The sequence below is a fragment of the Oryza sativa genome, chromosome 1 (assembly GCF_034140825.1).
Source record: "Oryza sativa Japonica Group chromosome 1, ASM3414082v1".
Taxonomy (NCBI): Eukaryota; Viridiplantae; Streptophyta; class Magnoliopsida; order Poales; family Poaceae; genus Oryza; species Oryza sativa.
This window is the reverse complement of record NC_089035.1, coordinates 13,485,700-13,502,759: the sequence shown is the minus strand read 5'-3', so window position 1 is coordinate 13,502,759 and position 17,060 is coordinate 13,485,700. Positions and strand designations below refer to the sequence as shown.

The window sequence follows — 17,060 nt, the reverse complement described above, 5'->3', positions numbered from 1 at the left end:
CAGCCGGAATTTTCAATTTTTTAATTTTTTCGTGAATTTTGGTAATATTTGTTCACATTTGACTAAATTTTGTTCCAAATTTCAGGATCGAAATTTTCAAGATTTTACCATATCGGAGCCGCCCAATCTCTAGAACCGATTTCAAGGACCAAACTCTAGCTTCCTATTGGGCCACGTGGAGCCCTCTAAATTTGGCAATACCCCCTCCAGGAATCCGCCACGTGTCCATTTGGAGGAAAGAGCCTGGACGTTTCATCGTGAAATGAAAAAAAATAATAAACGAAAGAAAAGGTGCATTGGCGTGTACAGCCGAGTCACCCGTGCCTGCCCTGGGGCCTGGTGGTCCAGTGCCGTTGCTACAGCAGCACTTGCATTGTTGCCTTCTCAAGCTAATGGTGCACACAAAACCAAGCATAAATAGGATAAAGGAAAGTAAAGAAATAACAAAGAGAAAAGTATAAATAATTTTGCAAAATTTATCTGAATAAATAAAATACATTATGGTTAAAACCGAAAATTGAGTCATATTGATATCCTATATTTCTACAAAATAAATATTAAGAAAACTATATAACAGAAATATGGTGAAAGTTTGGATGAAAAATTTGCAATACTAAGAAATAATATTTCTTCGAATGTGCATTTTATTATTGATACCATATGCACGATTTTTTGGTTAATAAAATTGCCACAATTTTGAGGAAACGTTACGTTTTTTTTCTAATAGCATCTCTAATCATTTGTCCAATTATTGGCAAACACTAATTACATCATACTTTGGTTTTTCTCATTTATCTGGGACAAACATTAAATTAAATTCCATTCTTCTGGGACAAACACAAAATTAGTTTCCATTCTTTTGAAAGATTTTTTTTATGGGTTAAACTAACTTGTGTAAACATATATTACTTCATCAGTTCCAAAGTTCCAAATTACTGGTCATTCTCATATTTCAATTTTTAGATCATGATCCCATATCTCCACCTTTCATCAATGCCACATATATCCAGTAATCAAAGTTAACATTACTATTACTAGAAAGGGTTTGCGCGCTACGCCGCGCAGCAAAAAAAATTAAACAGAAAATATTACAGAACGATTAGGTGATTAATGCATATACATGTACTCCGTCAGTGATCATTTACATTGATTAATAAACAATATACTAATATACAGGACAAATAAAGTAGCTGCCTTTTTCTAGTGAGAACTCGTGGCTACCGGAAATGGTCCATTTATAAGTTCATGTGCATTCTTCTCTCCTGCTAGTTCAATCCACAACAAAAGCACAGCAGTATGAATGGCAGCTTTGGTCCTGCAAACATGAAATGGTTATACTTATGTCGGACGATATAATGCACATAATAGTTTCGTTATAAAGCAGCACCGACTGAAGAGTGGGAGCACCAAACTAAATGGATCAAACATAAAAGAAGAATATATATTATGAAATATAGCGCAGTCTCCAGCTCTTATCAGTCAAAATAAATAAGTAAATAAAAGAATATATAATATATAGAAATATGTAAGAGCAGCAGGAAAATGATTATCCGTAGGCATCGCCATCGTTTGGAAAGCCTTTGTGTCATATTAAACTCTGAAAAGTGCTCTAGAATGACATAAGACCAACATCCCGTGAGCTGTTTGTTTATAAACAAGTTGCCCGTTAAAAGAGTAAACTATGCCTGACAAAAAAAATCATGCTAGCTAGCTACTTACAGGGAAACCAAGATTTGCAACCATTAAAATTAAACCACCATACATAGTACTCCCTCCGTCCCACAATATAAGAGATTTTGAGTTTTTGATTGTAACGTTTGACCACTCGTCTTATTCAAATTTTTTTTGCAAATATAAAAAACGAAAAGTTGTGCTTAAAGTACTGTAGATAATAAAGTAAGTCACAAATAAAATAAATAATAATTTCAAAAATTTTTGAATAAGACGAGTAGTCAAACGTTACAAACAAAAACTCAAAATCCCTTATATTATGGGACAGAGGGAGTACTGTTTAGCAACGATACATATGGATCAGAAATTGGATGTAACTCATAGGAAGACAATTCAGTTTTGGAAAATATGTCGTTTTGGCATGCGTTTCTGTATGGCCACTAATCTTCACATATTCAATAACATTATTTTATATCATATTGCTGGGCTTATGAAAAAATAAAACAATCCAATCATCCAAAACCGAACTGTCACCATAACAAAACCAAATCCATATATCTAAAGGACTGTGAGCCTAGTAACCTCACATTAGCACAAAAAACTTGTTGGGCAACATAATTGACCTAACAATATATATAGGGAGCTCATCAACAAACAACATTGTGTGACACAACGACCTAAGAGACCAAGAACATACACCTAGGTTTCTATCTAGCATATCCATCAAACAAAAGTTAAGTTGGGAGTGGCTTGTTTTTCACTTAATATTCATGTATGAATAATGCATAGCTTTAAGTAGAGACAACCATCATGAAGAAAAGATCCATATGGATACCAAAAATGTACTGCTAGTAGGAAGTAGTAGGTCATGACACAAGTAAGGGTGGCTTATGCATAGCGGCATAGCATCTTAAAGCCCCTTTGATTCACAGGATAGGCAAAGCACACGAATAGGAAAAACCCAGGAATAAAAGTGGTGTGCTTCTTTAATTCTACAGGAATAAAAACACAGGAAAAGATAATAGGAGCCCTTTGGTAGTGCCATAGGAAAAACAAAGGAAAATTTACAAAGAGGTTATACCTCTTGGTATTTTTCCCATGAAAGTGAAGCATAGGAACATAGTCCTATAAGCCAAAGGGAAACATAGGAAGAAAAATCCGTTGGAATTTGAATCCTATAAAATTCTTTGCCACTCCTATGAATCAAAAGGGCCCTAACACCGTAAGAAATGTTAGCTGACAGATGCAATAAAGCTTTCCTTATGTAATCCATTATTGACATATTGCTTTCAAAAGCAGAGTGGGAGCAGTGACACTGTAAAATTACAGCAAACAGTAAATTGCATAATAGATCACCTGCAGGAGAGAATGACAGCCCTGAATAATTGTAGCTTTTGTCATCACCTACACAAATATCACTTCACTTTTATCAGAAGTAAAGAACATTCACAACCCTCGCGGCAACACCTAGCCATAATGTGGGACCTTATTTTAAGAAAAAATGATATAATAGTCACTAACCAAAACTACTGCACCAAAATCGAAAGTAGTCACAATAAGTTGGCAACAAAGAGCCGGCTAGGTAGTGGGCTTAACTCTCTTATGCTGAATGTACGTTAACTGATGCTTGGTGCAGTCTATTTTCCCTGCACGGAGAAGTAAAGCGATAGAAATGAAATTGCTATGGATCCAGATGTGATACTGAAGAGGCAACCATCTTAAACATCAAAGGGGATAATAAAATATTATCTGGAACTTATGCTAATCAGGTGTGAATGATGCTATGTAAATCCTAAATGGTAAATGTAATACGCACTAAACACCTTGTTTCATCTCCAGGAACTATGTGTCCTGTAACTGAATCTGTATATAGCACTGAAAAGTAAGTAAGATTCAGAGGCCCCGCAAAAAAAGTAAGATTCAGAGGCAATGCAATGGCCTGAACAAAAAAGGAAAACTGCAATAAGCTAGTATTGGTCAGCAGCAGCACATCCACATGACAGCAAGCATGAGGCAGAGCAAAGCAGTACAGAGCAGAGGAGGAAATACATATGGAGGGATGGAGGAGGCTCATTTCCTCAAGGCGACGGAGTTGTCCATGAAGCCTGGGATAACACCTGCACAATCAGGCAATAGCAGAAAGGGGAGGAATTGATAAGAATAGCTACATTGCCATAACTGGAAAAAAGAAGCCGTCGACAGACTACCTGCCAGCAAAATTAAAGGTGGAAGCTAATCATTTAATTGCTGCTTCTTGGCAAACTCCTGAATCCAATAACCGTGGTGCTGGTGTGTCACCCTGCTGCAGCCCTATTGATGCACTACCATTCCGTGGTCTGGAAGACCAGTGTGGGTCTTGCACTGGCAAAATGAAGAAATATACCAGCAACAAGGCTTTCATTGAAAGCAAGACTGCCATTTTGTCTCATGTGATTCACCTCAGCTTGGATGCCTGAAAGTAGTGTTTGCAATTTTGAAACTTATGTAATACAATCAACGTAGGTTGTATCCATTGTAAAGAAAGTCAACCCGGCTTTTTCTTTATGAATGTAGGAAACATGCATGGACTTAATGAAATTCCTTTTTTATGCTGGTTTTAGATGAATTTGTGTTTCACTCTGTTTCAGAACAAAGAATTGCATCACAACAGGCTAAATTTGTTTCGAGCAGTGCAAGAACATGTTTGCAGGAATAGGACCATGAAGATTGTTGTTGGCAAGATTTCTATATGCAAAATTTGGTCAACAATTGCACAGAATAAAAATAAAGCATACAATGTAATTCTTAGACACGATAAAATTTCTTATAGTTCAAAAAGCTCAAGTTTGCCAAGTTCAGCTGGAATTCGAGCTTTGCACAGGCACAGCTCTTTTCATGATTGTTACAGGGAGGAGGGTTGTCAGTTGATGACAGGAGGTCAGGATTAGTTGCTTTGGAGGTGACAGGCTAATGGTCGCATTTGCTTTAGCACATCTACATCTTTAAGTTTCTATTGAAAATTAGACTTGTGATGGTGATGACAAATTCAATTTCCCTTAAAGTTATTTTGAGACTCCTCCAGTCTTTCCACTATTCATTCATAAAAAACATAAAAGATTGGCATGTGGTAATCCATGGCAAATGATTACAAAACCACAGAACACATCAACCATGAAACTCAAAAGTACCTGCGGAGCTAGTCCATAACCTCCATCAATTTCTTGTTCGAAGAAAAGTAGCTGTAGAGAAATATTTGGCAATTGAGAGAATTATAAATAATATTCCAAAATTCAAAAGAGATGCAGAACATAAAAGCTTCAATTCCAGAGCAACCGAAGGAATAATCAACCTCATATCTTAAATTTACTTTGTGCGGCTGAGGTGACTCTGACTACAATGCCTGACCGAGCTTGTTCTTCACTTATTGTTACACCATAAAAAAAAGAGCACATTTCTTGTCAACCTATAAATAGAAAAATATATGTGGTAGCCATCCCATTATAAACAAGATCATAACACTGGTAGTGGCGGAACCTTTCCTGCTGCTGATGATCCAACTGGGAGCGATCTCAATGTATCTGTTCCACTTATAGCTTCTTCAAGAACATTCAAGACAAAAGGAGAACTGGAAGGATAAGAACTGAACCTTTGTTGCTCGACCAAAATTTTTTTGTTGACCTGAACCATTGCTGAAAGAATAGAACAGGAAGGAGAGAACTGAATCCTTTCTAATTCTTCATTATACCAAGCTGTCACAGACCATGCGCAGAGGATGTCGGACCCGGATGCTTGAAGGGGACAGGTTTGACGGAGATCTCAACGGCCAACTTCTGCCAATCCGCTTCCTCCATCCTCGCGGGCCGCCCGCTTCTTCCTTCTCCACCGGTCAAACTGTCAGATCCGGCGAGGAATTGAGCTGCCGACCACGGAGCGGCGCCGTAGATTTGGGTAGGAGGGAAGAGTGGAGCGGATGGGCAGAGTGGAGGGGGCCGGAGGAGGTGCTGGCAGAGGACGGCGGTGGCCGGAGGACGACGACTGTAGGAGACGGATAGGAGAGAGACGAGCGGAGAAGGCTGCCGCCACTGCAGGTCCCTCGCCGCCGCTGCCAGAAGGGGAGGGAGAAGAAGGGAGGGGACACGGCGGGTCGGCGGCAACACCAACGACGGGCGCCGCATCTGTCCTCCCTCGTCGCAACCGCCGCCGCCGGCGCAAGTGAAGGGAGAAGGAGGAAGGGAGCACCTGTGCCGGCTCCGACGGGCGCCTCGTCCGTCCTGCCCCCGGCGGCGCTGCCACAAGGTGAGGTAGGAGGGAGAGGAGAGGGAGAAAAGGGGGGAGGGAAGACAACGGCGTCGGCTCGAACGCGCCATCCGCCCCGACGCCGCCGTGAGGGAATGTCATATCGGAGGATATTCAGACTTGAGATTACCGAAGAAACAGAGCAATACGTATTTGTAAAATGCGCTTTAGCTTATGAAAAGCGTAAACAAGGGTGTGGGGTTGATATGTTGGGCCCAGTGGGCAGTAGCGTGTGGCGTGTATATAAGCCACTACTGTAGCAAATCGGAAAACTCGTCAAGGAAGAAGAAAAAGAAATCACGAAACATCTCTCTCTCGTCTTCTTCCTCTGATTCCTTTCCCCTTTCTCAAGTCTCTCGTTCTTCCTCAACGACGGCGACTTGTGCTCGCCGGCGGCGAGGTCGTAACAATCTGGTATCAGAGCCGAACGATCCGTCGGGCGTTTCCTCATATTCTCTCGGATCGGCGGTAAAATTTTTCCCATAGTTCAGTTTGTGGCTTCCCTTTTGGGTGAGCTGCAGTAAATCTGTCCATAGGATTCGCTGATTTTGGAGGAGGGACACCACGGCTCCGGCAAAGCAAGGCGTTCAAGTGCGGCAAGTGGTGGCGGCGATGGGCGATATGGAGGAGAGGCTGATGGCGGCGGTGCAAGCTCTGACGGTGAAGGTGGACAAGGTTGATGCGTTGGGTCAACAGCTGACGCAGATTGATAGCAAGTTGGAGAAGCAGGGTGCGCGCTTAGATGCTGTGCAGAGCAAGGTGGATCTCTCCATGGCATCGTTGGGGCAGGTCCAGTGCGAGCAAGCGTTGATGACGAAGGCTCTCAAGGCGGCGGCAACACCTTCTTCACCGCTACTTCCGACGCCGAGGCCGACTTTGTCTCAGGATGCGGCATCGACATCAACACAACCACCACCTGAAGTTGAGGTACCTGTTCGTTCTGGTCAACCTCCGGTTCGTGATAATTCGGATGTGCAGGGGAGACGCTCTTGGGTGCCAAAGATGGATTTCCCAAAATTCGATGGCACAGATGTTTGTGTTTGGGTGGATAATTGTGAGACTTATTTTGCGCTGTATCAAATCACAGAAGGGTTTAAGGTTTCAGCAGCTTCTCTGAATATGATTGGTGATGCAGCACATTGGTATCAGGCTTGGAAACAGGAGAGGGGTTGGCCTACTTGGGAGCAATTACGTGAGGCTGTACTGAATGAGTTTGAGATCAATATCAAACGTGCTAAGATGGAAGAATTGCTGTTGTTGACTCAAACAGGAACAGTCTCTGAATATCGCTCTAAGTTTCTGCAGCTGGTATATCATATTCGGCTGTATGATCCTGCTACTAGTGGTTTATTTTTGGTGTCCCGTTTTGTGATGGGTCTGAAAGATGAATTGAGATGCTTTGTGGCTGCTCAAGAACCTGAAACAGTGCATCAAGCTGCCCGAGTTGCTTTAGCTTTTGAGGGTGCCTTTTGCAATCGGAAAGTGGCCTTCAAGAAGGATGTGGGGAATGTGAAATTTGGGGATAAAGGAAAAGTTCCTGTGGGGGATTTGTGGAAGGCTCAACAGCTTAAAGAGTATAGGAGAACTCATGGACTGTGCTTTAAATGCGGTGAAAAATATAGTCCTGCTCATACTTGTGGAAAGACAGAGGGTGCTCAGTTAAAAACTATGGAAGTTTCTTCTTCTGATGATGTGTTAACTGATGAAATTTTGGATGTGGTCACTGCTTTTGAACAGTTACCGGATGATAACATGTTATTATCTTTGCAAGCAGTGGCTGGTACTAGTGCTACTCATTCCTTGCAATTGAGAGCACTTGCTGGGAATCAAGTTGTTATCATTTTGGTGGATTCAGGCAGTTCTCATAGTTTTATCAATGCAGATCTCTGTTCGAAACTGAATCTATCCACTGATCCAATTCCTGTTTCCACAGTGAAGGTGGCTAATGGTGAAACTTTACAGTGTGAGGCTCAGGTTTCTGAATTTTCTTGGTGGATACAGGGGTGCACATTTGTTTCTTCATTGAAAGTTTTATCCATGGGGGGGCATGATATAGTTTTGGGTATGGATTGGCTTTCTAAGTTCAGTCCTATGACTTGCAATTGGGCTGACAGGTGGTTGGAGTTCACTTATCAAGGCAAGTTGGTTAAACTTCAGGGTATTCAGTCTCATCAACTGCAGTATCTTTCTGAAGTATCTTCTGACCAAATGATGAAATGGCAAGTGGGTAATGATATTTGGGCTTTAGCTGTGGTCGACTGTCTTTCCTCTCCATTGTGTGATTCTGCTGTACCTGCATCGATTCAGGACGTATTGCAGAAATATTCTTCAGTATTTCAGCCTAGTGCTGGACTGCCTCCTCATAGGGAATTAGATCATTCTATTCCTTTGGTTCCTGGTGCCATACCTGTTAATAGCAGGCCATACAGATATTCTCCTGCACAAAAAGATGAAATCGAGAAACAGGTTCAGGAAATGTTGGAATCGGGTTTAATTTCTCGCAGCTGCAGCCCTTTTGCTTCCCCAGTTTTATTAGTTAAGAAGAAAGATAACACATGGCGTTTTTGTGTTGATTACAGAAGGCTAAATGCAATCACAATTAAGAATAAGTTTCCTCTTCCTATTGTTGATGAACTATTGGATGAATTGGCTGGCACCCGTTTCTTTTCTAAATTGGATTTGCGCAGTGGTTATCATCAAATCAGGATGAAGGAAACTGATGAGGAAAAGACAGCCTTTAAGACACATCATGGTCATTTTCAGTTTAGGGTTATGCCATTTGGTTTAACCAATGCGCCAGCCACATTTCAGTGTTTAATGAATTCCATTTTTGAGCCATATTTGAGGAAATTTGTTCTGGTATTCATGGACGATATATTGGTTTATAGTCCTTCCTTGGAGACTCATGCAATTCATTTGGATACAGTTCTTCAAGTGTTGCAGCAACATCAGTTAAGCGCTAAGTTGAGCAAGTGCTCTTTTGCAGCTTCTCAGCTGGAATATTTGGGCCACATTATTTCAGCTGATGGGGTGGCTACCGATCCTGAGAAAACTCGCATTATGAGAGATTGGCCTGTTCCAACCAATGTTACTGAGTTGAGGGGTTTTCTTGGCTTAACTGGATATTATCGAAAGTTTGTTAAGAACTATGGTGTTATTGCTAAACCCCTGACTGTTTTGTTGCAGAAGAATGCAAAGTTTATATGGACAGACTCAGCTAATTCTGCTTTTCTTCAGCTGAAACATGCTATGTGTTCTACCCCAGTGTTAGCCTTGCCAGATTTCACTAAAACTTTTGTATTGGAGACTGATGCTTGTGCAACTGGTATTGGAGCTGTTTTGTCTCAAGAAGGGCACCCCATTGCTTTTTACAGTAAAGCTTTAGGCATGGCTAATCAAAAATTGTCCATCTATGAGAAGGAGTTCTTGGCTATTATGATGGCTATTGACAAGTGGAGATCTTACTTATTGAGAGGCCCTTTCACTATTAAGACTGATCATCAATCTTTGTGTCATTTAGATGATCAGATACTAGGAAGTGAATTGCAACGTAAAGCTATGACTAAGTTGATTGGGTTGCAATACAAGTTTCAGTATAAACGAGGTGTTGATAATAAGTCAGCTGATGCTTTATCTCGTGTGGGACACTTATTTGCTACGGTTTCTGGTCCTTATCCTAAATGGATTCAAGAAGTGGTTAATTCTTATGCAACGGATGCTGATGCTCAGCAACTTCTTACTGAGTTGGCTGTGAGTAGTCCCAATGACAAGGGATTCATGCTTTCTGGGGGTCTTATTAAAAAACATGACAAGATTTGGGTAGGAGCTAACTCTGGATTACAGTCTAAATTGATTGCTGTCTTTCACTCTTCCCCTATTGGAGGTCATTCAGGCATTCATGCCACTTATCATCGTCTGAAGAAGCTCTTTGTTTGGACTGGTATGAAACAAGCTGTGGAGGAGTTTGTGCAACAATGTGGGGTATGTCAACAGGCCAAACATGAGCACTGTAAATATCCTGGTTTGCTCCAACCTTTACCCATTCCTGAGGGTTCTTGGCAAGACATTTCGATGGATTTTATTGAGGGGCTTCCTCTCTCTAAAGGAGCTAATACAATTCTGGTTGTTGTGGATCGTTTTACCAAATATGCTCATTTCCTTTCCTTGAAGCATCCTTTTTCGGCTTCTCAAGTGGCTGAATTGTTTCTGGACCGAGTGGCTCAGTTATATGGAATGCCCAAGTCAATCGTATCTGATCGAGACAGGGTTTTCACTAGCTCATTTTGGAAGACTTTATTTGCTAGATTTGGCATTCCTTTGAACATGAGTACAGCTTATCATCCTCAGTCCGATGGCCAAACTGAACGTGTCAATCAATGCTTGGAAATGTATCTTAGGTGTGCTGTGGCGAATACTCCAAGTAAATGGGCTAGCTGGTTACCATTAGCTCAGTTTTGGTATAATACATCTTTCCATACTTCGCTTAAGTGCAGTCCTCATAAAGCTCTGTATGGGTCAGATCCTAGTTATGGTCTTTTGCCGTCTTTGTCAGTTGAGGCCTCAGATGAATCTTCCTCTTCTAAAGATGCCACTGCATTATTGAAGGCTCGTTCCTTTTACTCCAGTACGTTACAGCACCATTTGGCTCGAGCTCAGAATCATATGAAGCAGGTGGCTGATTCTAAACGTACTTTACGGGTGTTTCAAGTTGGGGATTCAGTTTTTCTGAAGTTACAACCATATGCTCAAACATCTGTGGTGAATCGACCTTGTCACAAGTTGGCTATGAAGTATTTCGGTCCCTTTCCTATTTTGGAGCGTGTGGGATCGGTGGCTTATAAGTTGCAGCTTCCACCAGCCAGTCAAGTTCATTCTGTTTTCCATGTTTCTCAGTTGAAGCCATCTGTTCCTTCTCATGTGCCCGTTTATACTTCTCTACCTGATGTGGTTGCTTTAGATGTGGAGGATCTGATCCCTACTGAAATTCTGGATTGCCGTATGGTCAAGAAAGGGAATGCTGCCATTGTGCAAGTGCGAGTTCGCTGGGGTTCATTGCCAGATAATATGGCGACATGGGAGGATTATGATGTGATTCGTACTCGTTTTCCAGCAGTTTCAGCTTTGGGACAAGCTGGATCTCCGGCGGGCGGCACTGTCATATCGGAGGATATTCAGACTTGAGATTACTGAAGAAACAGAGCAATACGTATTTGTAAAATGCGCTTTAGCTTATGAAAAGCGTAAACAAGGGTGTGGGGTTGATATGTTGGGCCCAGTGGGCAGTAGCGTGTGGCGTGTATATAAGCCACTACTGTAGCAAATCGGAAAACTCGTCAAGGAAGAAGAAAAAGAAATCACGAAACATCTCTCTCTCGTCTTCTTCCTCTGATTCCTTTCCCCTTTCTCAAGTCTCTCGTTCTTCCTCAACGACGGCGACTTGTGCTCGCCGGCGGCGAGGTCGTAACAGGGAAGGGAGAAGAAGGGGGGAGCGGGGAACCGGCGACGGCTCCAACGCCGCCGACGAATCGCCGATCGGAAGGGGGAGCGAAAGGGGATCGGGGAGGGCGACGTGGGGAGGGGAGCGCTCGTCGATTCCACGACCAGGTAAGGACGGAACCACCTAGGAAACGAACGGCCAGATTTTGTCCACGCGTGGGAAAGAAAAGCTCTGATCACGTGGACTCAATTTGAAATATGAAAATAACGAGGGGTTTTGTGCAAAATTTGATGACGTGGATCGGCTGGGCTTGCGGCGACTCTAGCACCTTTAAGATATCTAGTACTAGTATTAGAATGTACTAAATGAGCATGATAAGGTAATTTGCCGCATCTCCTCATTTGAGACGAAATTGTCTAGAGTGATAAATAATCTAAAATAAGAGGTAAGCAAAATTTATATATTCCATATGAGCCCTAAATAAGATAATACATATACCAGCACGCCAACAGGCGTGTAGATTTTCTAGCTTTGTAAATTTGGCATTGCCCCCTCAAAGAAACTGCCACATGTTCATGTGGAGGAAATTAGCCTAACGTTTCACCGTGAAATAAAAAAAAAACATTGGCGTGTACAGTCCAGCACGCATGCCTGCACTGGGCCTGGTTGTCCAGCACCGCTGCTACAGCATTTCTTGTTGCCTTCTCAGGCTAATTGTGCACACAGTACCAAGCAGAAATAGGATAAAGGAAAGTAAAAGAATAACAAAGAAAAATATATAAATATTCTTTTGCAAATTTTATCTGAATAAATAAAATACATTATGGTTAAAACCGGAAATTGAGTCACATACCAAACCATATTGATACCCTATATTTCTACAAAATAAATAATAAAAAAACTAAATAATAGAAATAGGGTAAAAGATTGGATGAAAATTTGCAATAGTAAGAACCAATATGTTTTCGAATGTGCAGTTTTACTGTTGATATTGTATGCACAAATTTTTGGTTAATAAAATTGCCACAGTTTTGAGGGAACATAACTTTAACATTTTTTTTCTAATAGCATCTCTAATCATTTGTTCAATCAGGTTTGCTATAGGATACTCAAAATATTGTATAATTTGCTAATAGAGATTGTAAAATATGTCACGGTTTAAATATGCCTAAAAAACCGATAATTTGCTAGATGACACTTCCATTTCAATTGGAGAGAGAAAATATTCAAATAGACAATAATACCCTTGAGGCCACATGCTTCAAACATGGGCTTGGAGTAATACTTTAAAAATTATGCAACTCTAAACTTGCCAATACCTCCAATTACATCGCGAACATACATCGTATTTCTATCTTCACAACATCCCCAGGTTAGAAGCTTTTGTTCCTAGAAAAATTCTCATCTTTTTGAAAAGTACAAAAAAAAATTAGGTGTTTTATAGCAAAATTTGCCATCAAATTATTGGCAATCACTAATTACACTCCTACTTTTGTTCTTCTCATTCTTCCGGGACAAACATAAAATTAAATTCCATTCTTCTAGGACAAACACAAAATTAAATTCCATTAACCTTTTGAAAGATTTTTTATGGGTGTTAGAGTAACTCATGTAAAAATATATTACTTCATCAGTTCCAAATTACCGGTCATTCTCACATTTCAATTGCCCTATCTCCACCTTTCATCAATGCCACATATATCTGGCAATCAAAGTTAACATTACTTTTCAAAACTATTAGAATGTAGTAAATGAGCATAACAATGTAATTTGCCGCATCTCCTTATTTGATATGAAATTTGGTAGAGTGATAAATAATCTAAAACAAGAGGTAGATAAACTTTTTATATTCCATATGAGCCCTAAATAAGATATACATGCTATAAATTTACTGGTGCGCCAACGGGCGCGCATATTTTCTAGTACAACTGAAAACGAGAAATTGAACCCTGTCATCGCGCCCCACCACCGCCGCCTGCATCCGTGTAGTGTATCCGTCGTAGACAGAGTGTACCACCGGCATGAATGCACCGCCGCGTCGAACCATCCATCCCCGCCGTTGCGACCGGTCGGGTAGGTATTTCCGCCATTTTCCGGCGTAGGCACGGAACAGGGCTTCGACGGTTGACCCGTACGTATTTTGACGCATACGTACGGGCCAAAATTACCAACGCCATGTGGGCCGAAATTACTGCAACCTATGGGCCGAAAGTACAAGAAGCTACAGGCCGAATTTAATCTCGCCAATCGGCCGATGAGCTCAAACTACTAGCGCGTACGGCCCCAATTACAAGCAATAGTGGGCCAAAATTACCAGCTCCTCTAGGGGCGAAACTACCTCCATCTATGGGTTGAAAGGAAAAAGTAGACCGAAGGTCCCAAACTTGTCATCGGCATAAAAAACGTCCTTAGACCAAAAAATCAGATATGCAGGTCCCTTAAGTATATAAAACCGGTCACCCGAGATCCTTCAGTGATTTCAACCCCGATTTTGATCTACGTGGCGGCTGAGTCAGCTTTAGACCCACGTGGGCTCCACATGTCAGGTGTCCACATCACCCTCTCTCTTTCCCCTTTATGTTTCTTTGTTTCTCTCCTCCCTTCCTCTCACTCTTTGCTCTTGCACTCGCAGGACATGGGGATGCTGGCGCTAGGACGCCCACAGCGGCGCGCGGCGCCGGAGGATGGTGCGGCCAGCGACGGCGGCTCCTAGGGCAGCGCGAGCTTCCCCCAGGCGGCGCACGTGCTCAGGGAGGGAGCACCGAGAACCAATCCCGCAGCAGCCTCCACCGGCTCATGGTCCAGCACGACAACGTGCTCGCCACGGATCTCCTCGCTGTGCTCGCCACGGACCTCCCCGCCCAGCGCCGCCGCATCTCTTTGTCATGGGCCGCTACCTCGGCGGTGCCGACGCGTGCGCCAAGCTTGTCGAGAGCGACAAGCTGCCGGTGATGGCGAAGATGCTGGGGGAGGAGGGGCTGATGCAGGAGCTCGCTAGTGGGGTCCGGATGCTCATGGACCCGGCATGGACGATGCCGTGGAGGTGGCCGGGAGGGAGAAGCGGGTCACGCCATCGATGCGGAGGCGGAGGAGGAGGAGGACGCCAGCAACCGCGCCGTGGCGGGATCCGGCGGGGGCGAGGGGGACGCTGACGCCGACGAGGAGGAGAGGATCCTGTCGGAAGGAGCGGGCGCGGGGCACGCCGACGCCAATGACCACCATGGCGACGCCGACGACCACCGGGAGAAGCGGGGCACGCCGACGCCGACGACCACCATGCCCGCCGCTAGGGGGCTGCCACCTCCACAGCCTTCGTCTCCGCCTCCGCCACCACCACCTACTGGCCGCCGCTCCCCATCCACCGGCCTCCGCACGCTCGCCCGCCTGCCGCCACCGCTGCTCCGCGCCTCCACTCCACTCCGCTTCGCTGGCCGCCGCACTCGCACGCCGCCTCCGCTGGCCGCCGTCGCGGCGCTGTCCTCCTTCTCTCCCGCCTCGCCCCGTCCAGCTTGCAGAGAAGTGAGAGAGAGAGATGAGGAAGGGAGAGAAGAGGGGAAAGATAGAGAAGAGGCTGACATGGATAACCCTGATATGTGGGGCCCACGTGGGTCCCACGGTGACTCAGCCGCCACGTAGACTAAAACCGAGGTCAAAATCACCGAAGGACCTCGGGTGACCGGTTTTTTATAGTTAAGGGACCTCGCATATCTGGTTTGCGGTTCGAGGACGTTTTTTATCCCGATGACAAGTTGAGGAACCTTTGGTGTACTTTTTCCTTGTTGAAAATACCTGCAACTACGGGACTAAATTAGCAGCGACTATGGGAATCATGAAGAAAGCACGTACAAAAAGGATCGAGCTAGCCTGATTAGGAAATTAAGGTGACCCTATTTTGGTGCTATAATGTAATCTGTCACTACTTGGTCTGCTACCAAATTTTGAAACACAAAAGAAATATTTTTTTTATAATACCAATTTCAGTACTTTATTCGTCACCATTTCAGTATTCAAACAATGTGGTGGCCTATTGCCTATGTTCATACAATGATGTGTAGCAAATACGTAAGAACTAAAAAGTAATTTACATGTAATTGACCGCACTGTTTTCTCGACTCTATTATGTACTTTTCAAGAATCTGAAATCTAGCGAATACCATTAATTCTTTGAAGGACGGAGATTACATGGAGAAGAAACAGCGAATGTGATTATGGACGCGACATTGAGGTATATACTTTTCTTCATGACTTCATTTCAATGGATTTTTCTTGCTCCCCATCCGCCATGTACATCGGAAGAGAAGAAGAATGCTAATTTCAAGATCAAAACACTGAGATCGATCAATAGGCTCGGTTGTTGAATGAGTCCGACTTTTGCAGCCTAAATTGCTCGTAGAATTTCGCGATGAACTCCTCGGCCTGCATGTCGATCGGATTCGGGCTGCATCCACCGTCCTCCGTCTCCAGAGAATTCTTTTCTTCTTCCTCGTCTTCTTTTCCATGGCCATTGACAAGCTCCTGCAGGTCCTGGGCGGACGAGTAGCTGCTGGTCATGCTCGTGCCATCGCTCCTGTCCGGCGACGGCGGCGGGTAGTACTCCAGGTGGCCGTGGAGGCGGAGCGGGCGCATGCCGTCGACGAGGTTCTTCCACGACGCGACGTCGCTGGACGACCTCTCCACGTCAGCCGCCGCGCCGCCGCCGGCCGCCTCGGCCTTCTTCTGATAGCCCATGGTGGCGGCGGCGGCGGCGGCCCTCTTCTTGATGCTGGCGCTGCCGTTGAAGGACATGAACATCGCCCGGAAGAGGCCGAACGCGCCCCGCTTCTTGTCTTGCTGCCGGCTTCCGTTGGAGGAGGCGCTCCTGGCGATGGCGATGCCGTCCGTCTCCTCCTCCTTCATCGTCCTGTCGTCGCCGTCGGTTCTGTCCATGGAAGCAGCGGTGATCATCACAACATGATTTGTCTCTGCAGCTCCATTGATGTGCTCCTTCTCCTCCGTGCTCACACTAGGGATGATGATCACATTGTCGCCATTGGTGATACTGTCTACCTTGGGGTTGGAGGTGATAGATAGAACTTGTTCTACCTCCATGGGAGGAGGTAGAACAAGGTAGGGGAGGGCTCGAGGCCTTCGAGGGCTAAGGTTCTCCTCCAAAGCGAAGAGGATCGCCAAGAACGGGAGTTTTATAGACAACATTTGTCGAGGCAGTTGAGGCCTTGAGGGTGTAGTTTGCGTAGGTTATTTTTAGCTCTATATTTTGTGGTCAGTGTGGCATTCTGTTGGAGAGTGAGAGGTTAATTCTAGGTGCATTTTGAGAGGTTCCCAACTCCCAAGCATGGCTCAATTTTGTTGAGAGAATATGCCTCAAATTGGGCCTCTGATCTCGTCTACAGGCCTATTCACTTTATCGCTATTTTCAATGCTATCAAAATTTGGTGGTACTGCAACAAACTAAGCATGAGCTTATCAATGTCATTCTACCAAAATTTGGTAGTTCCCAAAAATTCCTCTAACAAAAACGTCATCAATGTTTGGAAAGGTATCCAACCAAACACATTCAACGCTATCAAAATTTGGTAATGCCAAAACGCGATAAAGTGAACAAGCCCTATACATTCATGCGCCAAAGTAAGATATATATAGTAGGGGTTGACATTCAATTAGATCAATCTTTATTTTA

General features: G+C 43.8%; 1 protein-coding gene and 1 pseudogene across 2 annotated transcripts; both read right to left on the bottom strand.

Moving 5' to 3' along the window:
• Positions 1–956: 956 nt before the first annotated feature.
• Positions 957–6,093, bottom strand: LOC9268814 (uncharacterized; annotated as a pseudogene). The gene is made up of 5 exons (XR_001542468.3): positions 5,000–6,093; positions 4,839–4,889; positions 3,879–4,123; positions 3,028–3,788; positions 957–1,315 (listed from the first exon to the last, which is right to left on the bottom strand). The product of XR_001542468.3 is annotated as an uncharacterized protein (transcript).
• Positions 6,094–15,505: 9,412 nt separating this feature from the next.
• LOC4326810 (uncharacterized) lies at positions 15,506–16,591 on the bottom strand. The gene has a single exon (XM_015788330.2). The coding sequence runs from the start codon at positions 16,574–16,576 to the stop codon at positions 15,722–15,724; it is 855 nt and encodes a 284-aa protein (XP_015643816.2). The 5' UTR covers positions 16,577–16,591; the 3' UTR covers positions 15,506–15,721.
• Between the last annotated feature and the right edge of the window lie 469 nt (positions 16,592–17,060).

Bases quoted from the DNA above. Each gene is read 5' to 3' on its own strand.
- LOC4326810 (XM_015788330.2), bottom strand. From the start codon at position 16,576: ATGTTGTCTATAAAACTCCCGTTCTTGGCGATCCTCTTCGCTTTGGAG.